The sequence below is a fragment of the Oryctolagus cuniculus genome, chromosome 2, assembly GCF_964237555.1.
Source record: "Oryctolagus cuniculus chromosome 2, mOryCun1.1, whole genome shotgun sequence".
In the NCBI taxonomy this organism is placed as follows: domain Eukaryota; kingdom Metazoa; phylum Chordata; class Mammalia; order Lagomorpha; family Leporidae; genus Oryctolagus; species Oryctolagus cuniculus.
The window spans coordinates 92,852,214-92,874,647 of NC_091433.1; the positions used below are offsets into that span (position 1 = coordinate 92,852,214).

The following is a 22,434-nucleotide window of genomic DNA, read 5'->3' on the forward strand; positions in this document are numbered from 1 at the left end:
TTCCTTCACCTTTGGGACCTGGTTTACTCTACAAAGCTTTCTTCCGACTGATTACTGACAATGAAAGGTGCCCCCTCCCTTAATCACTATTCCTAATCCAGGTAACTGCCCCAGGCTAGGTGGGATGAGCATGGGGTTGCGGAGGGAAGAGGAGCAGTCACTTATGTTGACCGACTGTCTGGTTCTACTCTCGTCTCATGACAGAAAGTGAACTATGCTGGGGATAGAGATGTGGGTGTCACTGCTGGATTTGTCATCCCCCAGCTATGTGATCATAGGTAAACCAATCGACCTCTAGAGGATTAAAGATTGGGTTAAGTAATCTTCATACTGTTCCATGTCTATGAGCAATTGATTCTGTGGTTCAGATATGCAGAGGCTATCCAGTGTTCACGCACATATGTGAACATGTGCACGCACAAAGCATAATCAAGAGAATTTTAAGCCAATGTTAAAAGTTAAAAATCTCTATTAACAAAGAGATCTGTTATGTTTTATTTCCCCAGGCCCCTTACAAATGTTTAAACTACGCTTTCCTTTGTTCTTTTGAACAAATGCCATGACCACTTTTTCTCCAACTCTTATTTTATTTTTTTTAAATGCATGTTGCTAACTTGTTCACTTGAAATGTGAGAAGTCTTTCAAAAGTGTGGAAAATATGTATCATGCAAAAGACTGCAAGGGTTTCAAAATTCTTTTGCAACAGAATTATCTTTTATTAAGATTTTACTTTTTATTTATTTGACAGAGAGAGGGAGAGACAGAGAGAGAAAGAATTCTTCCATCTGCCGGTTCAGTCTCCACATGGCTACAATAGCCAGGGTTGTGCCGGCACTGTGGTAAAGCAGGTAAAACCTGCAGCCTGCAGTGCAAGCACCCCATATGGGTACCAGTTCGAGTCCCGGCTGCTCCACTTCTGTTTCAGCTCTCTGCTATGGCCTGGGATGGTCCAAGTGCTTGGGCCTCTGCACCCACGTGGGAGACCCAGAAGAAGCTCCTGGCTCCTAGCTTTGGATTGGCCCAACTCCAGCCTTTGTGGCCAACTGGGGAGTGAACCAGTGAACAGAAGACCTCTCTCTCTCTCACTGCCTCTCCTTCTCTCTTTGTGTAATTCTGCCTTTTAAATAAATAAATAAATAAATCTTTAAAAAAAAATAGCCATGAATGGACCAGGCCAAAGTGGACCAGGAGCTCCATCTGGGTGTGCCACGTTGGTGGCAGAGGCCCAGGCACATGGACCATCTTCTACTGCTCTTCCCAGGTGCATTAGCAGGGAGCTGGAGCAGAAGTGAAGCAGCTGGGACTCAAACTGGCAGTCCCATACAAGATGCCGGCAATGAGACTGTAGCTTAACCTGCTGCACCATCACACCAGCCCCAACTGGATCTTTTAATTCCATTTTTCTATGAACCCTTTGAAGTCCCCTCAAACAGGATCCTCCCTCTTCTCTGAGGTCACTGCGAAACCTCTGGGAAGTCAAAGTTTGCCTCAAAAAGAACAGATGTGTTAGGAGTCAGGAGAGGACTCCATGCCATGGCTGGGAAACACCTCTTCCATCTTCCTGAACTGTAATTCTTAGAAGTCTTGCTTTTTGCAGCACTGGCATCCCATATGGGTGCCGGTTTGATTCCTGGCTGCTCCACTTCCAATCCAACTGTCTGCTATGGCCTGGGAAAGCAGTGGAAGATGGCCCACGTCCTTGGGCCCCTGCACCCATGTGGGAGACCCGGAAGAATCTCCTTGCTCCTGGCTTTGGATAATCTGGGGAGTGAACCAGTGGATGGAAGACCTTTCTCTCTCTCTCTCTCTCTCTCTCTCTCTCTCTCTCTGGCTCTACCTCTCTCTGTAACTGTCTTTCAAATAAATAAGATAAATCTAAAAAAAAGAACTTGTTTTTATATCTCATAGGGGATTAATACAAAGAATATATAAAGAACTCCTACAATTCAACAATAATAGCAGAAAAACGACTAACTCTGTTATAAACTGGGCAAAGGACTTGAATTTTTATGTGTCCAAAGAAGAAATACAAATGACCTATAAACATATGAAATATCAATATCATTAATCAATATATAAATGAAAACTCAAAACCACAATAGTGTATTACCTCACACCCATTAGGATGGCTGATATCAAAAACAACAACACAAACACACCACAAAATAGCAAGTGTTGGCAAGGGTGTGGAGAAACTGGAATGCTTTGAATCTGCTGGTGGGAATGTAAAATGGTACAGACACTGTGAAAACCTGGTGTGGCAGTCAAACAAAAATTAAAAGCAGAGCCATGTCCCCTCTGGGTATATACCCAAAATAATTGAAAACGGAGACTCAAAGAGATATTTACAAGTCCATGTTTATACCAGCATTGTTCACAATAGCCAAAAATGGGAAGCAACCCAAGTGCCCATTGTACACACAATGAAATGTTGGTCGATCTTAAGAAAGAAGTGAATTCTGCCATGTAGTACAATGTGCATGCACCTTCGAGACTGGTTAAGAGAATTAAGTCAGCCACAAAACGACAAATACTGTACCATCCCACTATCTGAAGTACAAAAAATAGTCAAAATCTTAGGTGCATAAGGCAGAATGGTGGCTCCCAGTGGTTATGGGTGGGGAGAGAGGGAGGGGCTGTGACTGGTGTGCAAAGTTCCAGTTTTGTATGATAGATGGAGTCCTGGGGCTGCAAGGTGGCGAAAGGTGTGCAAAAATGTGACTGTGTTTAGTAAGACTGAGTGTGTGCTGACAGAGTTAAGATGGTAAATTCCATGTGAGGGGTATTCTACCACAATTAAAACATTTTTAAAAATAAGCTTAAATATTTATTTGGCTCAATAGTAAAAAAAAATTGAATAACGACCAAACTACTATAAGGATAATGTTAAGTAGCATGTGTAGGAGGCCAGTGGTTTGGACTGAGCTCCCGCACTGGGCCCAACAAAACAGACCGCAACTGTCACTCTGCTAAAGCACACACCAACCAGCTGAACCTAAGCTGCTTATCTGCCTGAGCATCGGAGGGAGCTGGACTGAGGGCACAGCCAAATCCCCAAACAAGCCAGCAGTCCCCTCTGCTCTGACCTTTCCAAGGAAAGCAACTCTGAAATGACCCATCTGCTTTCCAGTTTCTGCTTCTGCTTTCTGTCTGTAAAGCCAACCCCTGTGCCTGGTGCATTGGAACACTCGCTCTACTTCATAGAATGAGGTGCTGTCTGATTCTAGAACCACGAGTAAAGCCCACGAAGATCTTTAACTGAATTTGCTGTCATTTCGTCCTTTGACAAGAAGAATAAAAAGATATTATAACCACAACTACAACAAGATGTGAAACATACTTGAAAACAGAGTCATTCAAACGCAGGACCTCTGCCAGGCAGACTCAGCAGTGCCCTGGGCTCCAGCAGATCAGGGACCAGGCAGAGTTCATGGTGTGGGAAAGGAAATCAGGAAGCAGCAACACACGGAGACCGTGCCATCATGGAAGTCATACCCCAGGGCTGGTGCTGTGGCGCAGCAGGTTAAAGCCCTGGCCTGAAGCGCAGGCATCCCATATGGGCGCCAGTTCAAGTCCCGGCTGCTCCTCTTCCAATCCAGCTCTCTGCAATGGCCTGGGAAAGCAGTGAAAGATGGCCCAAGTCCTTGGGCCCCTGCACCCGCGTGGGAGACCTGGAGGAAGCTGCTGGCTCCTGGCTTCGGATTGGCGCAGTTCCTGCCCATTGTAGCTATCTGGGGAGTGAACCAGCGGATGGAAGACCCCTTTCTCTGTTTCTACCTCTCTCTGTAACTCTGCCTTTCAAATAAATAAAATAAATCTTTTTTTTTTTTAAAGTCATACTGCAAGGCCCGTGCAATGTGGATAAATGCCACTGGCCTAGAAAAAGAGTGTTGAACATTAAAACGGAGGTATAACAACATCTAGGCATGGGACAAAGGCTAGAAGGGAAAAGACAAAGCTTAAATGAACCCCTTTATTAGATGTATTGTTTTCTGCCTTAAAATACATCTTAAATTGTTAGACTAATGTTTACACAACAAATAAATAGACGACTGGAATGGAATCGAACAGAATGCCCAGGAGTTGCTCTAAAAGGTACACACACACATGATTTCTCATAGGAGGAAGGCTTTTATTTTCCATCTCAGCACAGGGAGCAAATGAAAACTGTTGGTGAGGAAAGAGGAGAAGACCCTTTTCAGACCTGCCACAAAGGTGGCCTCAGGTGTGCCCAGCCACACGCCATCAGGCTCTCCTGTGCTGCTCCAGTGACAGTCCCCACAGGCTCCCTGGCCCTGCAGATCCTTGCATCAATTGACTTTTCTAAAAAAGCTACCACGGCTTGGGGGAAAAGGACCTATTGCTGTTACTGTTGCAATGCCTAGCGCCGGCTTACCTTCAGGCTGCTCGCCAGATGAGTGCTGAACATATACACAGCCAGCTAAGATAGACTCACAGCCTGGCTTCTTAATTATTCTGGCCGGTGCCGTGGCTCACTAGGCTAATCCTCCGCCTAGTGGCACCGGCACACCGGGTTCTAGTCCCCGTCGGGGCACCGGATTCTGTCCCGGTTGCCCCTCTTCCAGGCCAGCTCTCTGCTGTGGCCAGGGAGTGCAGTGGAGGATGGCCCAAGTGCTTGGGCCCTGCACCCCATGGGAGACCAGGAGAAGCACCTGGCTCCTGCCTTCAGATCAGCGTGGTGCGCCGGCCGCAGCGCGCCAGCCGCAGCGGCCATTGGAGGGTGAACCAACGGCAAAGGAAGACCTTTCTCTCTGTCTCTCTCTCTCACTGTCCACTCTGCCTGTCAAAAAAAAAAAAAAAAAAAAAAAGACAGAAAAAAGAGAATTAAAGAAATTATTCATTTATTCCCTTTCAGAGGGACAGCGAGAACTCCCGCTCTGCTGGCTCACTCTCCAAATGCCTGCAATGGCCAGGGCTGGGCTGAGCTGAGGTCAGGAGCTAAGAACTCAAACTGGGTCTCCCACATAGGTGGCAGGGACCCAAACACCGGAGCCAACACCTGCTGCCTCCTGGGTGTGCAGCCCCAAGATCCTAAAATCGAGAGCAGAGGCAGCCCTCGAACTCTGGCCCTCCATTATGGAATGCAGGCATTCAAAGTGGACCTTCACCATAGCCGCACGTCCATTCCTCGCATATTTTTTAAACCAATGAATGTGACACACGAATAACGCTGCAAGTGTGAGCCACAGCACAGAGACATGCACAAGAAAGCAAGGATGCAAGAGTTCACGAGAGTTGCAAATGTCACGGAGGCCCAGGGCCCAGGTTTCACATCTCGCAAGCATCATCCAGCCCAGACTGGAGATGCCACGCAACCTCTTTCAGTGTGGTTTGATGTTAGTCATGCGGTCCAGCTGTTTTGTGAGCCATCCAGGTCTCTGAAAGTCAGACTTGCTTGGACCAGAGAGAAGTCTGGCCTGCTGCTCTGAGCCTGCGGGTGCTGCCTTTGTGGGATTCCGTGTTAGGCCTCTTTACCTGCTGTGCTGTGCCACAAGTAGGGGGGTCAGGCTCCGTGCTTGCAATGAAGCTGTCTTGTCCATCAAATCGTCAGTTTCAGAAGATGGGGGACTTGGGTAGGAAGTTCTACGTCCCTATCCTTATGGAAAGGAATCGAGAACAAATATAATGCCTGTAAATTTATAGACCTAAAAGGAAAAATATGTGTTATGGTTTTCCTGTGTCCCCAAGTAGTGGCTGTAGAAATAGCCCTGCTGTTCCGAACACGCAGACAATGACAAACACCCAGAGAAACACTCTGTCCACCACCATGGCCACATATTTCCAGTCATCTTCTACCTGAAATGCAAACAAAAGCCACAGCTGTGGTTACGTATCACAACCACAGGACACATCTCTGCTTCACAAACATGCTTCTTCTTCAAAGACTTCCCCAGCAATGAAAAATAAACGTAGTTAGTTGAGAGGCAGAAAGACAGAGACACAGACAAAGAGAGGGAACTCCTATCTACTGGTTCATTTCCCAAATGCCCACAGCAACTGGGGATGGGCTAGTGCTGAAGCTGGGAGCTAGGGATCCCAATCCAGGTCTCAGGGATCATGTGGGTGGCAGGAACCCAATCTCTTAAGCCATCATTCTTGCTCCTCAGGGTTGGCATTGGCAAAAAGCTGGAGTCAGGAGCTGAAGCCAGGACTTGAACAAAGGTACTCCCCTAGGGGATGTGGGTACCTTAACCAGTGTCTTAACCACCAAGCAAAATGCTTCCCTCCCAGCACTGTTTAATTCAAATAGTGATGTTATGATTTCGCCTATACTTTGTCTGAAGAGGGTCCTTGGCATGTGTCTCTACTGATGCCTCGTGCCAGTGGCTACTGAGTCTAAGGAGAGCTTGAGGAGTCTTGATTCCCTGGTTCACAGGAATTCTCGACTGCTGAGGGGCCAGTGTTGTGGCACACAGCTTAAGTCACCGCTTGCAACACTGGCATCCCATATCAGGGCGCCAGTTTGAGTCCTGGCTGCTCTGCTTCTGATCCGGCTCCCTGCTAATGCACCTGGGAAGGCAGCAGAGGATGACTCAAGTGCTCGGGCCTCTGCCACCCACATGGCAGACCCAGATGGAGTTCCAGGCTCCTGGCTTCAGCCTGGCCCAGCCCGGGCTGTTGCAACCATTTGGAGAGTGAACCAGTGGATGGAAGGTCTCTCTCTGTCTCTCCCTCTGTTTCTTTCCATCCTGCCTTTTAAGTAAGTAAGTAAATAAATAAATGGATTTCTCTGTTGCAGGTGTGGCTGGATGGGGTGGAGGAGACGCGCACTTACCTCCTTGGTTTCGTTGTGGCTCTTCATGTTTTCTGCTATGAACCGAACACTGTTGATGACGTCTTCCACCTCGGGCGAGTGCTCTGCATCTTCAGCCGCCCACTGTACAGGCTGGTGACTTAACCTTTTCTTGCTGGGGGCAGGCTCACTAGGTTTGTGACAGTGGCAGCATTCCTTAAGAACCTCGGGTTCCACACGATTAGCAAACTTGACTTTGGCAGACCTGCCGGCAACACCTTTGGGGTTCCGATCAGAAGCTGTGTCCCTGCTCTTGGTCAGAGGTCTGCTCATCACGAGGAGCCGTGGGAGCAGCTGGAGGAAAACCGTCTTCACCCACTTGGGCATGGTGTGTGTGGCTGGGGTGCGGTAGTGTATGTTGAGCACAAACACGGTGACCGCGATGGACAGGGTGACAAAGATCATGGTGAACAGCAGGTACTCGCCCACCAGCGGGATCACCAGAGAGGTGGAGGGGATGGTTTCTGTGATGACCAACAAAAACACTGTCAGAGAGAGCAGAACCGAAATGCAAAGTGTCACTTTCTCACCACAGTCTGAAGGCAGGTAGAAGACCAGCACAGTCAGAAATGAAATGAACAGACAGGGGATGATCAGATTGATGGTGTAAAACATGGGCAATCTTCTGATGTAAAAGGAGTACGTGATATCTGTGTATATCTCTTCACAACAGTTGTACTTTATGTCGTGCTTGTAGCCAGAAGCGTCAACAATCTCCCACTCACTGTTTTCCCAAAAATCATTCATGTCCACTTTCGATCCAATGATCAGAAGATCAATTTCAGCTTTGTCATACGTCCAGGAACCGAACTTCAGGGAACAGTTTTGATGATCAAAAGGGAAAAAGGTGATATCCATCGGACAGGAACTCTTAAAAATGGCGGGTGGCGTCCAGGTGATGTTGCCGTTGTATTGGAGGAGAGCTTTGGTCTTGCCTTCAACTTGGAAGTCACCCACAGCACTGCAAAGCAAAGCAGAGCAAGCCCATTAGGAGTAGTCTTTTTGCTATTTGGGTCAGCGCACCAAAGGGAACTTTGGAAAGAGACCCCTACTTGTTGTATAGAACAATGTCAGGCTTCCAGATCTTATCCGCTGGTACTCGAAGAGTCTCAATACCATCGTATTCTGTTGGATCCCATCGCAATTTATAATCATTCCAGATCTGAAAGAAACAAAAATCAGTTTGTGAATGTTCATAACTTCTGCCTGCACTGGCTGGAACTGGCCTGGGACTAAGGCCAGAAAATGGGAACTCAGTCCATGTTTCCCTTGTGAGTGGCAGGAATCCGATGACTTGAGCCATCCCTGCTGCCTCCCACAGTCTGCATTAGCAGGAAGCTGGTCAGGAGCTGGAGTTGGGCATTGAACCCAGGTACTTCCATGAGGGATGTGCTGTCTTAGTCACCATCTTAACCACTAAGCCAAACGCCAAGGCCATTAGTTTTGTTTTGTTTTGTTTTGAAGAAAATAAACTCTTATTTGAAGAGTACACTGTTTTTATAAAAATTTGAGACATTGTATTCATGGAAGATGGGCTGTACAACTGAACTGATTTAGGCACATATATAAAATCAGTAGATAACATTAATAGATAATTATCATTGAATTATTAGCTATTGGCCAGCCTTTCCTGTTCTGTGGACTTGACCCAAACTGGAATAGTGATACATTTCTAATAATAAAAAAATTTCAAGTGTATGATAATGAGTTTGCTACAAAATCTATAAAAAAATAAGACTCTTTTTTATGGAAGAAAGAAATGATGCAACTGATAGCCAGCTGGTGGAAATTTAATCTGTGTGTTCCTGACTTCAGCTACCAGCTTCTCTATGTTGGTGTAGCAGGAATCAAAGAGTGGGGAGCATCAGTCACTTGGAGTTCACATCACGGACTAAAGATAGGAGACTTGAGAGCAGACACCAGCAAGGGCAGCAGTCTCCACGCCACAGATCCCCTTGTCACGAGCTATCTGCACCTGAGAAGCTCGCATCCCACCAGCTGTCTCCAGAGCTGGAGCGCAGGCTGTGGAGACGACACGGTTCAGAAAATAGGGGCACAGATGACAGAGACACATACGTGACGCAGCCACAGGTTGGTTTCCATGATCTGGTTTACTTCATCCTGGGAGAGAAGAAATAGTAATTTTGAGCCTCACACGTCCTTGCTAGTGGAAGAGGACCCCAGAGCAAGAATGATCGCTGAAAAGAGACAGAGCTGAGTTCTTTGTGCAAATGGAGGGAAACCACGTGTAAAAAAGCAGATGGTAGGGGCCAGGGCAGTTTTACGGGTAGAAAATTTACGCAGCAGCACTGGTGAGGCAGGTTTTGATTGGAGGGGCTTGGAACCAGGCCATGCACAGTGAGGTTTATTTTTATTTCTTTGAAAGGCATAGAGGTCGAGATCTTCTATCCACTGGCTCACTCTCCAAAAGTTGGACTCCAGTTGCAAGCTCCCAGGCCACTGGATCCCTCATTTTTGAAAAAGTTCCATGCATTCAAGTTCTGGTCTCTTTGCATCCACAGCTTAGGTTGGCTTTTGTCCCTGCACAAGCTGCCTGATTTGAAGTGCTGGGCTCCATGTTCCCTGTGCACATGCACAACTAGATCTTAACCAGTCTTAGCTGGGGCAGGCATTGGGGAGTGACCCAGTAAGTGGAAGACACCCATCTCTGCGTGTCTCTTTCTCTCTGTCTTTCCGTGCGAACAGCAGCATTTACTGCGCGACCCGAGATGCAGTCTTTCCACACCTGGAGCCGATCCTGATGACTTTGAAAAGGACGCTGACTGGCCGGCGCCGCGGCTCACTAGGCTAATCCTCTACCTGCGGCACTGGCACCCTGGGTTCTAGTCCCGGTTGGGGCACCAGATTCTGTCCTGGTTGCTCCTCTTCCTGTCCAGCTCTCTGCTGTGGCCCGGGAGTGCAGTGGAGGATGGCCCAGGTCCTTGGGCCCTGCACCCGCATGGGAGACCAGGAGGAAGCACCTGGCTCCTGGCCATTTGGGGGGGTGAACCAATGGAAAAAGGAAGATCTTTCTCTCTGTCTCTCTCTCTCACTGTCTAACTCTGCCTGTCAAAAAAAAAATAGAAAAAAAAAAAAAAGAAAAGGACGTTGACTTCCAACTACTGTCTTTCAGAGCTGATGTGAGGTCTCTTCCCATTGCCGCAGCCTATAAAGGGCTCTGGTTCCATTAAACAAACCAGGAGAGTTGGGGGGGGGGGGTATACCGTAGATGGTAATGGACTTCGAATCTGTTTTGTTGCTTTTGCTCACATGCTAAAAACCTCCCTCCCTCCCCTGGGGCCTCAGAACTCCGGCTCTCAGTCCCCAGCCTGTGTGCCCCCAGACTCACCTTCCACATCAGCCTCTGCTGAGTTTTCCAGGTGGAATCTGCTATGCACCCAGTTCACATCCCCTCCCCCAGCCGCATTGCCACCTCGGTCTTTTGTTTCTTTGAAATTTATTTGAAAGGCAGAGAGACAGAGACCTTCCATCCACTATTTCACTCTAAATATCTGCAATGAGCAGGACAGGCCAGGCTGAGGCCAGGAGCTGAGAACTCAGTCTGGGTCTCTCATGTCGGTGGCAAGGACCCAACTACTTGAGCCATCACCACTGCCTCCCAGGGTTCACTTTTGCAGGAAGGTGGAATCAGAAGCAGAGCCGGGACTTGAACTTAGAAACTTTACATGGGATGCATGCAACACACACAGCATCTTAAAAAAAAAAAAAAAGACTTATTTATTTATTTATTTGTTTGAGAGGCAGAGTTACAGAGACAGAATGGGAGAGACAGAGAGAGAGAGAGGTCTTCCATCCTCTGGTTCACTCCCCAAATGGCCACAACAGCTGGAGTTGCGCTGATCCCATGCCAGAAGCCAAGAGCTTCTTCCAGGTCCTCCATGTGGGTTGCAGGGGCCCAAGGACCCAGGCCATCCTCCACTGCTTCCCCAGACCACAAGCAGAGAGAAAGATAGGAAGATGAGCATCCAGGACAAGAACCAGCGCCCGTATGGGATGCCAGTGTCGCTCCCCATCTTCGTGGAGGAACGACACAGGACCCTGCGCTGTTCTCTTGTCTGCTCGGCCCTCCCCGGGTTTGCTGCTGGTTCTTCCCAGGTTGGCTACTGTCCCTTCCACCTCCGTGGAAGGGCGGTTCCCCCTGCCACTTTCCCCACTTCCGCGGGGGAGCGGCACACCGCCGGCCGGCTCTCTCGGGGGCTGCTCAGGTGTTCCTTCAGATAGATGTTCCTGGTGCATGTTGTCTCTCTCCTCCTTTATAGTCCTCTCCCACCAATCCCAACTCTGCTACCCACACGCCGAGTACGCTGCTCTCCTCCCATCAGGAGCAGCTCCTGCTGTTTATTGGTTGAACTGGAGGCAGCTGTGTAGAAGCTGTTTCCTCCTCTCCCAGCGCCATATTGTGGGAGAGCAGATGCATAGAATAAGTCTTAATTCCAGTAACAGTCTAGTCCGAGTTGCTCCCAGTTGCTCCCCACATGCCAGCACTGCAGGTGGAATCTGAACCTATCACACGCCATGGCCCCAGCCCCACACAAGCATCATCTTAACTTCTGCGCCAAATGTGGGCTCCCAGCTTCAGTCACTCATTGCACAAATAGTCACGTGTTCCCTAAATACTGGGAAGACAGCAGCCACTGGGTGGGAAAAGTCCCCACCTTCACATGTCTGAGCTGTCAGATGGGGAGACATAAAATGAACCATAGCCTTACCATGCTCATGTGCATGTGTGGTTGTGCACAGCAGGGAAGGCTGCTATGAAGCAGCAAGGCTTAATCAGAGAAGGGGGCGGGGGGCGCTGTGGGTAAAACCGCCGCCTGCACTGCCGGCAGCCCATATGAGCGCCAGTTTGAGTCCTGGCTGCTCCACTTCCGATCCAGCTCTCTGCTATAGCCTGGGAGAGCAGGAGAAGATGACCCAAATCCTTGGGCCCCTGTACCCACATGGGAAACCCAGAGGAAGCTCCTGGCTCCTGGCTTCAGATCGGCACAGCTCTGGCCATTGCAGCCAATTGGGGAGTGAACCAGTGGATGGAGGACCTCTCTCTCTCTGCCTCTCCTTCTCTCTCTGTCTGTAACTCTGACTTTCAAATAAACAAATAAATCTTAAAAAAAAAAAAAAAGTGAGAGAGAGAGAGAGAGTCAAGGACCACATCCGGGCTGATGCCCCAAATACAGTGACTTCCTAAGCAGCCACAGGTCTCAGCATGAGGGCCACCAGAGACACACTAGAGCCTTCGCAGCCTTGCAACCAACCACTTGGGGACTGCTGGTAGGTCACCAGAGGCCATCAGTCCCAAAACTTTCCCAGCCAGCTTTGCTTTCCAGGACACCATGGCATGCTCCTGAATCTAGCAGCAGCTGAGCCACCAGCCTGCCCTGACTCCCTGAGCCTCTCTGAGCCTCTCTGTTCCCCCCACCCCCACCCTCTCCTCACCGTTGCCTCTCCTGGAGAGCCCTAAACGGAGACCTTGCCAAGCTTCCTCCTACAATCGGGTTTGTGTCAAGCTGTAGTAAGTGTCATGGTTTGAAAAAGTCAGCAAAAGGAACTGCATCAGTGTTTCCTATTGGTCCGAGAGAGCCAAGAAATGAGCTGTATGTATTTATCGACTGGCTAAACAGTTTATGATTTTACAAATACCAAAGCCTACGGCCAGTGCCTTCTCAATACAAGAACCACCTTGAGTTCCCCAGAGTCCAGCACGGGCCGAGTGAATACATCTGCTAGCTAGCTGTCTGTCAGGGAAGGTCTAGCCTCAGAATCTTACAGTCGGGGGGAAGGTCTAGCCTCAGAATCTTAGCTCCAACCAGGTCTCAGAGGTAAGTCATGGACGCTCCTTCCACCACCCAGTGCCTGTTGCTCCCTGCACTAGCACACACTCTGTTCAGAGAGTTGGAATCACTGGTGCTAGCACTACCTCCCCGGCTGCACTTCCACAGGCTGGTGAGGCTCCGTGTGGTATAGACATGGTCTGCAGAGGTGTGGACACCCTCAGAGGTGCCAGCCAACCCTATGGATCAGGGCGTCATCTGGCAAGCTATATTCTCCACCTAATTCCAGGCCGCAGCAATAGGCATGAGCCCCACTATGAACCAGCCCAGCCACAGGAAGCCAGAGACCACAAAACCACCCAGATTCCTGGGACCATCACCCTGTACCTCTTTCTTGGGGAAGTAAGTAGTCGACACTGCAGCTGCATTAAAGGCTTTGGGCTCTCATTTCAGACAGGCTCGTTTCTGGGGTGGCCACAGACTCAGAGACTCAAATCTAAACGGCCAAGTGGGCTTTATCTTAGACGGCATCAAATGTGGCACTCAGAGGGCGCAGGCCATTGCCTTTGGCTTTGGTCCTTGCGAGGGGACAGCACACACCTTCCAACGCTGGAAAACCTGGTGGCCAAGGTCTCCTTGCATAGGAGCAAACACTTCCACTCAGAGCTCCCTAAGGGCCAGCTGGGGACTCAGGCCGCAGCAGGAGGGTGTGGGGTGGAGCAAACTGGCCGCACCGCATCACCAGGCAACCACAAAGCCTGACAACTAGCACGCGGCCCAGCAGCTGGACCCCAGACACTTATCCCAGTGACGGGAAGATGGACATTTATCCAGATACCTGCCCCGAGGGTTCACAGCAGCCTTATTTGTAACAGACCAAAACTGGAATCAGCTCCAAACATTCCTCAGTAAGCACTCGGCTAAAAAAAAAAATCCATGGTAGGGGCCAGTGCTGTGGCACAGTGGCCTAAGCCTCTGCCTGCACTGCTGGCATCCCATGTGGGCGCCGGTTCTAGTCCCAGCTGCTCCTCTTCCGATCCAGCTCTCTGCTATGGCCTGGGAAAGCAGTAGAAGATGGCCCAAGTGCTTGGGCCCCTGCACCCATTGGAAGAAGCTCCAGGCTCCTGGCTTCGGATTGTCCTAGCTCCAGCCATTGCAGCCATTTGGGGAGTGAACCAGCAAGCAGAGACCTTTCTCTCTGTCTTGTCCTCTCTGTAACCCTACCTCTCAAATGAATAAATAAAAGCTTTTTAAACATCTATGGTATATAAACACCAAGGAGTACTTCTCAGCAACAAGAAAGAACAAACCACTAAAGCTCTCAACCACTTGAGTGGATTTCAAGAAAGAAATTGTGCTGACTGAAAAAAAAATCCATCCCACAAGTTCACATATCATGTGATTCCATTTATAGAGAACATTTTTGAAATGGCAAAGTTTTGGAAATTGAGGGAGAGGGGCCGGTGCTGTGGCACAGCTGGTAAAGCCGCTATCTGTAGTACCGGCATCCCACATGGGCGCCAGTTCCAGTCCCAGCTGCTCCACTTCTGACCCAGCTCTCTGCTGTGGCCTGGGAAAGCAGTAGAAGATGCCCAAGTCCTTGGGCCCCTGCACCCACATGGGAGACCCAGAGGAAGCACCTGGCTTTGGATTGGCCCAGCTCTGGCTGTTGCGGCCAATTGGGGAGTGAACCAGCCGATGAAAGACCTCTCTCTCTCTCTCTCTCTCTCTCTCTCTCTCTCTCTCTCTGGCTCTCCTTCTCTCTGGGTAGCTCTTTCACATAAAGAAATCAATCTTTAAACAAAAAAGAAACTGAGGGAGAAACTGGACAAAGCATACGAGGATGGCCATTACTTCTTACTCCTGCATATGACTGTGAGTGTTGCAGTACATCAGATTTCAATCTAAGGCAGCTACATTTCTCAGTTGTCCCTTGCACTGAGAGGTGGGTAAGACAGAAAGTAGAACTTGTGCAGCCAGACTCCTGAGAAAGCTCCTTAGGAAGCCACAGGCATCTGCTCTGCCCCTTTTGCCCTTTGCTTCCTACCTCCTGCACCTTGCCAGGGCTGTGAACATGGGGGCAGATGGTTGGCCACACATCTGAGAGTCTAGCTCAAGTCCCAGCTCCGCCTTTCCCAGATTCCTGCTAATGTGCACCCTGAGAAGTAGCAAAAGATGGCCCAAGCGGTTGGGCCCCTGCCACCCATGTGGGAGACCTGGATGGAGTTCCAGGCTCCTGGCTTTGGCCTGACCCAGCCTTGGCTGTTGCAAGTATTTGGGGAGTGAACCAGTAGATGGGTGGTCTCTCTCTCTCTCTCTCTCTCTCCCTTTCCCTCTCCCTCTCCCTCTCCTATTTTTCTGTTTCTGTATGTGCCTGTTTGTACCTGTGTTTCTGCTTTTTGAATAATTTTTTGAATTTTTGAAAAATGGACATGAATATGGCTGAGTATAAATACTTGGAGCCTGAGGAGACATTGAGGGATGAAACCCTACAGGAAGCATGGTGAAGCACAGAAATGGGGTCACTGTTATGTGTGTGGTTGATGCTTTTAGCATCACAGCCCCTGTGAGTGGTGTCCTCAGGAGTTGTGCAGTGCACAACCTGGACAACTGAACGTGGGGGCAGCCGCGATCCCAGGAAGCCACCTGGTGTAAACCTCCTGGATTGCTAGCCTTGAGATCCCATCCCATAAGAAAGACAGAAGTTTGTTTTACTTAAGCTGTGCTGTTTTTTTCAATCTTTGACACTGCTAGCCAAATGCGAACATGCAGATATTCAGTGTTTTCTCACCAGTGACCTTCGGAACAGTGCTCTGAAAAGCCACGTGGCCCAGGGAATGGACGTGATGGTGCAGAGTGAAGTGGCCCTCATAGACTTTAAGAGGAACTCTGCTCAGAGCTTTGTTTTCCATCAGCCAGTCCAAAGTGCAGCTGCCAGCCCGGCCTGGGACTGGCAACCAGCACCGAGCTTCGGGTGGTGGGGTGGGGTGCAGAAGAGACACTGAGTAAATGGGATTTGAAGGCGGGAATGGGGCGGTCTAGTGAGAGAAAGCCTCTACGTTGCTGTTGTCTAACCAGCACCCTGACCTCTATGCACACTACCAGCCCAGGCTAGAAGCCAGAGGGCTCCTGGCCAGCCTCCTCCATCGGAAGCCGTGGCTGGGGGGATGTGATGGACCCTGCTCTTGCGTCCCTAACAAGGGGACCACAGAGAAGCCAGGCCTGCTTCACCTGCAGGGCAGACTGGGAGGAAGGCGGGCTCTTCCTGACCGCCTGGGGGTGCTGCCTTCTGTGCACGATGTGTGTCCTCGCGGAACTCTGGCTATTGGGGGTCCTGGACTCGCTGCAGCCTCACCATGCTCCCTGAGCCTGCCTGTCGGAAGTCTCTCTGAGCCTCAGGCCAGCCCCGCCCCTAACTCTGCTCTACCCAGGAGTGCCAGCCCCCTTCCCTCCCCCCCCCTCACGGAGGAAATGAAGATCATTCAAAAGCAAGCGTTCTAGGGCTGGCGTTGTGGCACAGTGATGCTGCCAGCCCGCCTCAGGGCATGGGTTCATGTCCCAGCTGCTCTGCTTCCCACGTAGCTCCCTGCTAATGCTCCTGGGAAAGCAGTGGAAGATGGCCCAAGTGCTTGGGTCCCTGCACCCACATGGGAGACCCGGAATAAGCTCATGGCTTCAACCTGGCCAGCCCTGGCCATTGCAGGCATCTGGGGAGTGAACTAGCGAATGGAAGACCTCTCTCTCTCTCTCTCTCTCTCTCTCTCTCTCTCTCTCTCTCTCTCTCATTCTGGTTCAATTGGCCATGTCTGCCTCTGTCTCACTTTCTGTCTCTGGGTTTGCTTGGTCCTGTCTCTCTCTCTCTCTCTTTCTCTCCCTCTGCCTCTCTGTAACTCTGCCTTTCAAACAAACAAATAAATCTTTAAAAAAAAAAATCAGCCCTGTGGCCCCCCTCAACTTCCCTTCACATCTCCGGTTCATAAACCAGTTTGGAAAGCACTTGCAGAAATTCAGCGTCTCAGTGTGAGTGAGTGCAGGCTCCCTCGCCATGGGCAGGACTCAGCCGACTGGTGTGTATTTGTATGATTTCCAGTCCCTTGAGGGCAGCCCCTTTGGAGAATTGCCCCAACCCCTAGAGTCAGCCCCACCTCCATCCCCGCTCCCTGCCCCCAGAAGCCCACCACCACTGAGGACCACTCACCACGTTGGCCAGCTGTGTGATGGCCACTTCAAAATACACCGTCACGGGGTCAGAAACGTTTTCCACGGGCCTGATGAACTGGTTGTACTGAGAGAACAGTTTGTGGAACAGTCTCTCCTCGGACGCGCAGCCCGCACAGCCTGCGGGCGGAACAGCAGAGCTCAGAGACACAGAGGGCCAGGTCCCCCAGGGAATGGGGTATCCCGCCTGCGGCTGCGCTAGCTCACCTGTGCCCATGCCCCCACAGTTCCCTGAGCCCTGGTTGTGCACCTGCGTGACACAGTGATGCCTCCGTCTCGGGACTGGCGTGACAGCAAGGAAGACCATGCTGACTGGGGCACTTTTTAAAGTCTCCACAGCTGTAAAGGTCTGGAACTTTATGTCACTAAACCAAACTGACAACCTCACCCACGTTACTAGAAGTTTTCCGGTGATTAAGGAAGAGCCCTGACCCCAGGCAAGCTGAAATCCAGAGTGGCTTTATCAAAGTCTTCACAAGCCATCCTCCTTGCTGAAATCAACTTTGAAACTCAATTGTTGGGGCCAGTGCTGTGGCGTAGCAGTGAGGCCGCGGCCTGCAGTGCCAGCGTCCCATGTGGGTGCCGGTTCCAGTCCTGGCTGCTCCACTTCTGATCCAGCTCTCTGCTGTGGCCTGGGAAAGCGGAGGAGGACAGCCCAGGTGCTTGGGCCCCTGCCCCCGCGTTGGAGACCTGGAGGAAGCTCCTGGTTCCTGGCTTCAGATCGGTGCAGCTCCAGCCGTTGCAGTCATCTGGGGAGTGGGCCAGCGGATGGAAGACCTCTCTCTCTCTCTCTCTCTCTCTCTCTCTCTCTCTGCCTCTAAGAAACTCAGTTGTTTGGGATACTTATGAGAACGCAAGGTTTTACAGGTAAATGTACTTGAAACCTCTTAAAGCAAATTCCAAATTAGCTCATAACATAAAAAGCAGACTTCTCTGTTCTTAGACCATCACTTCATGCATCTCTCTGGATGTTTCCAAGGATGCACTAAAAGTTAAGTTGCTTGCTTGCATTGGATGTAACCCACTGTACTAATACCCGCTTTCATTTTCTTTTATGGAGTTCAAAGTGGACACAGGAAATAGCATTCCCCGAATCTCCCACAGGAATTCCTACGTTGAAAGAAAAGACGATGAAAAGGATGGCAAAGCTCCCGAGTGGAGCACCCAGGGCAGTAGAGCTGCTGTGTGGACAGCGCTGGCCTGGCAGGTGCATCTGGAAGCGGTGAAACACTCAGTCTCCAGCAGGGAGGAAAATTGCTAAAGGGGAAGCACCCTGACTGCCCCCACAATTAGAAATGACAGAGACTGCTCTCAGAAAACACCAGAAAAGCCCTCCTCATTACCCGTCTTTTCTCCTTTGCAAGTTCTAGATAAACCCTGCCTGTCTTAAAATGCGAGCCCCCTGCCCACCCAACAGCACCGGGAAATGCTGATTTTTGTACAGCAGAGCAGCCATTGCTCCCTGTCTAAGTCTACCGTTTTCAAACAAATCATCTGACTCCTAGGACGCACTGCAGAGTCGTAATAGGAAGTGTTTCCTGGGATGACGATGATGGCCACTCAGCAGGAACTCTGTGTGCAACCTCCTCACATTTTACTTTAGAAGCCATATGTTCATTAGGAAAATAAAGCAAACATGATGTACACACCCCCTCTTAGATCTCACCTTAGCTATTTCCCCTGAATAACCCAAGGCAAGCAGAAGAAATCAGCAGTTGTAACAGGGGTGGTTCCCACGCAGAAACTTCCTGTATTTCCTCAAAGTCTTCAAACCTGCTTGTTCATTCAGATCTCAGTAGAAAGGAGAGTAAGCACACGGAGCTAAAAAGGGCGTGAGCGTGAGCAGAAGCAAAACCTACCTTTAAAGAAAGGTGCACACAAGCGGAGACACAGTCCCAGGTGGAGGAGTCCCCGACTCCCGCTGCCCAGCATGACTGAAGCACACTTGATCCCTTTTCCTGAGCAAAGGATGTGGAAGGCAAAGCGACCAGACAGCTGCACGACCCAGACCTTTCAATCCTCCTGCATGCCCGAAACACGACCAACACGGCTGGTCCCAGAGGCTGAGGCAGGACCACGGCAGATGCAAAGGACCCAATCGGATGTCAGATGAGTCATCACACTTGCTGTCAGCCGGGATCTCTTCTCTGGCAGGAAAGGTGCAGAAAAGCAGTGAGGGAAAATGAAGCGGCTGGGACAGGCAGGAAGACGGCACAGTGGCTCCAGGGCTCCTCTGTAGCTCCACCTGCGGGAGCAAACACACATCTGCTGAGCTCCAGCCACCGGTAAAGCACCTGCTAGACCCCGTGGAGCACTCATGGGCACGTCAAAGAGTTTGTGGGAAAATGGAATTAAAAGATAAGTTTATGAGTTAAACTGCCACCTTGGATGTCAGCATCCCAAATGAGCACCAGTTCAAGTCCTGGATGCTCTACGTCTGATTCAGCTCCCTGCTAACGTGCCTGGGAAGACAGTAGATAATGGCCAAGTGCTTGGGCCTCTGCTGCCCATATGGGAGACCAGGATGGAGCTCCTAGCTCCTGATTTGAACCTGCTTAAGCCCAGGCTGTTGCAGCCATCTGGGAAGTGAACCAATGTATGAAAAATCGATCGATCTCTCTAACTCTGCCTTTCAAATGAACAAAATAAATCTTTTTTATTTATTTATTTTTATTTATTTATTTTTTGGACAGGCAAAGTTAGACAGTGAGAGAGAGAGACAAAGAGAAAGGTCTTCCTTTTTCCGTTGGTTCACCCCCCAAGTGGCTGCTGTGGCCGGCACACCGCGCTGATCCGAAGCCAGGAGCCAGGTGCTTCCTCCTGGTCTCCCATGGGGTGCAGGGCCCAAGCACTTGGGCCATCCTCCACTGCACTCCCGGGCCACAGCAGAGAGCTGGACAGGAAGAGGAGCAACCGGGAAAGAATCCGGTGCCCCAACCGGGGCTAGAACCCGGGGTGCCAGTGCTGCAGGCGGAGGATTAGCCTAGTGAGCCGCGGTGCTGGCAAAATAAATCTTTTTAAAAAAGATAAGTTTATTGAGGTGCAAAAAAATTTTGAAATTCATCTGTAACTTTTTCATAATGTGCATTACCCACAACTTTTGAATAGCACTTGTTTCCAAATTCAATGTGTCGCCTAGTGATTCCAGGCTTCACTTTGTTAGAAAGCATTCAGATTCCTGTTTCTGCCTTGATCTGAAGCCAGGAGCCAGGAGCTTCTTTCCGGTCTCCCACAAGGGTGCAGGGGCCCAACCTCTTGGGCCATCCTCCACTGCTTTCCCAGGCCATAGCAGAGAGCTGGATCAGGAGAGGAGCAGCCGGGCCAGAACCGGTGCCCATATGGGATTGCTGGAGCCGCAGCCGGAGGACTAACCTACTGTGCCAAGGCACCAGCCCCGTCCCTTAATTTTCATGGAAGATCGAGGGAGGAAGCTCCATCTTGTGTAACTTCTTCGATCCGTGTCATGGCATCACCCCTGCCTAGTCAGGAAGTGAAAATTGCTCACTGACTGATCTAGAGGTCCCACCGGAGCAGCCAGCTAGTGGCTGGAACCCCTGCATGACCACCATCTTCACATGACACTTTTGAATTCTAGAAGAGACAAGTTTAAGGATTAGGATGAGTGTGCGTGGACCATAAAGGAACGAGAGTATGGACACTGCCAGAGAAGGAGGTGTCAGAGAGGGCAAGAACCTTTTGCTGTTTCCCCAAATGCCTTGGTGGAAGCCAAGGGATTCCCCTTACCAAAATCTTGGAGCCTCCAGACCTGACCATAAATTCCTTTGATATCTTCTTCCAGGAGTTTACTGCTGATTATGTCAGTGTACCAGGTTTTATTGATCACTCAGATATTCCAACCTGTCCTTCCAGTAGGTAATCTAGGGCTAATCATTTGTCTAGGGAATCTAAAGAATCTTGTAGGGACCAGTGCTGTAGTGCAGCAGATTAAAACCATGGACTACAGCACTGGCATCTCATATGGATGCCTGGCTGTCCTACTTCCAATCCAGCTCCCTGCTAATGCACCTCGGAAAGCAGTGGAAGATGATCCAAGTGCTTGGGCCCCTGCATCCATGCAGGAGATCCGAAAGAAGCTCCTGGCTCCTGGCTTTGGCCTGGCCCAGCTCTGGCCGATGTGGCCATTTGGGGAGTGAACAAGCAGATGGAAGCACTCTCTCTCTCTCTCTCTCTCTCTCTCTCTCTCTGTGTGTGTGTGTGTGTGTGTGTGTGTGTAACTCTGAAGCATCTTCATGGTGCATGGTGAGATCTTCCCTGTTACTAATGTGGTGGAACAGTTCATCAGGGGAGTTAGCCTGCCAATGGCAGTTTCCTGAGGAAGATGGCAGAAGAAGTGGAGAAAGCATGCCAGCTGGGAAGAGCAGGAGCCTTACTGTGGCTTGCTATAGGGAGGAGTTTCTGGTAAAAGCCAAACTTATACTCATCTTTTAGTCTTCTCATGGTAAACTCAAGACCCCCAACTGGCTCACAAGAGTAGGTCAGATTATCCTCAAGGTGCATCTGTAAAGACCCAAGAGCAGATAAGCCCAGCTAGAGATTTTCCATAGCATTCGGAGTGCTGAGAAGGGTGTCTTCCACTGAAGACTGTTATTAGTCAGAGGGAGAGCCCAGCTCCAATCTTTAAAAAAATTTTTTTTATTTGAAAAACTGTGTGTGTGTGTGTGTGTAAGAGAGAGAGAGAGAGAGAGAGAGAATCTTCTATCTGCTGGTTAATTTCTCAGATGGCCACAAAAGCCTGGGCTGGGTCAGGCCAAAACTGGAATCCAGGAACTCCATCAGAGTCTGTCCTGTGGGTAGCAGCGGCCCTAGCACCTGGTCATCTTTTGCTGCCTTTCCAGGTGCGTTATCAGGAAGCCGGAAGTCAAGCAGCCAGGGCTCTAACCAGCACTCCGATGTGGGATGCAGGAAGTCAAGCAGCCAGGGCTCTAACCAGCACTCCGATGTGGGATGCAGGAAGTCAAGCAGCCAGGGCTCTAACCAGCACTCCGATGTGGGATGCAGGAAGTCAAGCAGCCAGGGCTCTAACCAGCACTCCGATGTGGGATGCAGGAAGTCAAGCAGCCAGGGCTCTAACCAGCACTCCGATGTGGGATGCAGGAAGTCAAGCAGCCAGGGCTCTAACCAGCACTCTGATGTGGGATGCAGGAGTCCCAAGCAGTGACTTAGCCCACTGTGCCACGAGGCTGGTCCCTCTCTCCAACAAAACTAGATCTCCTGGGAGATCGTTCAGAATCTTTGGAATCTGGCACTGAGGGGATCTGGTAGCCATGTTCTGCCAGTGTCTCCTGCACTAACCCTAAGTCGCTAATGTTCTTTACTCGATCTTGGGTCTCTGAATCAAGGAGGCTGTCAGAGGTAAGGAGGGGTTTCTCATATAAGATCTCCAAAGGGCCAAGCTGTAAGGCAGCCTTGGGTGCCATCCTCACCCTAAAGAGAGCAATAAATGGGCAACCGCTTGAACCAGGACTCTGAGGTCTCTTGACATAGCTTGGCCAGAGTACTTTTAAGACAATGGTTGGCCCTTTCAACCTTGCCTGATGGCTGTGCTCTCCAAGAGGAATGGAAATGCTTGGAGATTCCCAGAGCAGTGGCTAC

The 22,434-nt window shown here is 50.1% G+C and overlaps 1 protein-coding gene across 2 annotated transcripts; it reads right to left on the reverse strand.

Annotated features, from left to right (window-relative positions):
• Window positions 1–3,959: 3,959 nt before the first annotated feature.
• On the reverse strand, window positions 3,960–18,905 carry CHRNA6 (cholinergic receptor nicotinic alpha 6 subunit). 2 transcript variants are annotated; one of them, XM_002720791.4, is made up of 6 exons: window positions 18,681–18,905; window positions 16,802–16,941; window positions 8,891–8,935; window positions 7,867–7,976; window positions 6,797–7,775; window positions 3,960–5,817 (listed from the first exon to the last, which is right to left on the reverse strand). In XM_002720791.4, the coding sequence occupies exons 1-6, from the start codon at window positions 18,751–18,753 to the stop codon at window positions 5,686–5,688; spliced, it is 1,479 nt and encodes a 492-aa protein (XP_002720837.2). In that variant the 5' UTR covers window positions 18,754–18,905; the 3' UTR covers window positions 3,960–5,685. The 2 variants fall into 2 exon arrangements, with proteins under 2 accessions (XP_002720837.2, XP_069924728.1); XM_070068627.1 differs by lacking the exon at window positions 8,891–8,935 and having other exon boundaries at window positions 4,118–5,817.
• Between the last annotated feature and the right edge of the window lie 3,529 nt (window positions 18,906–22,434).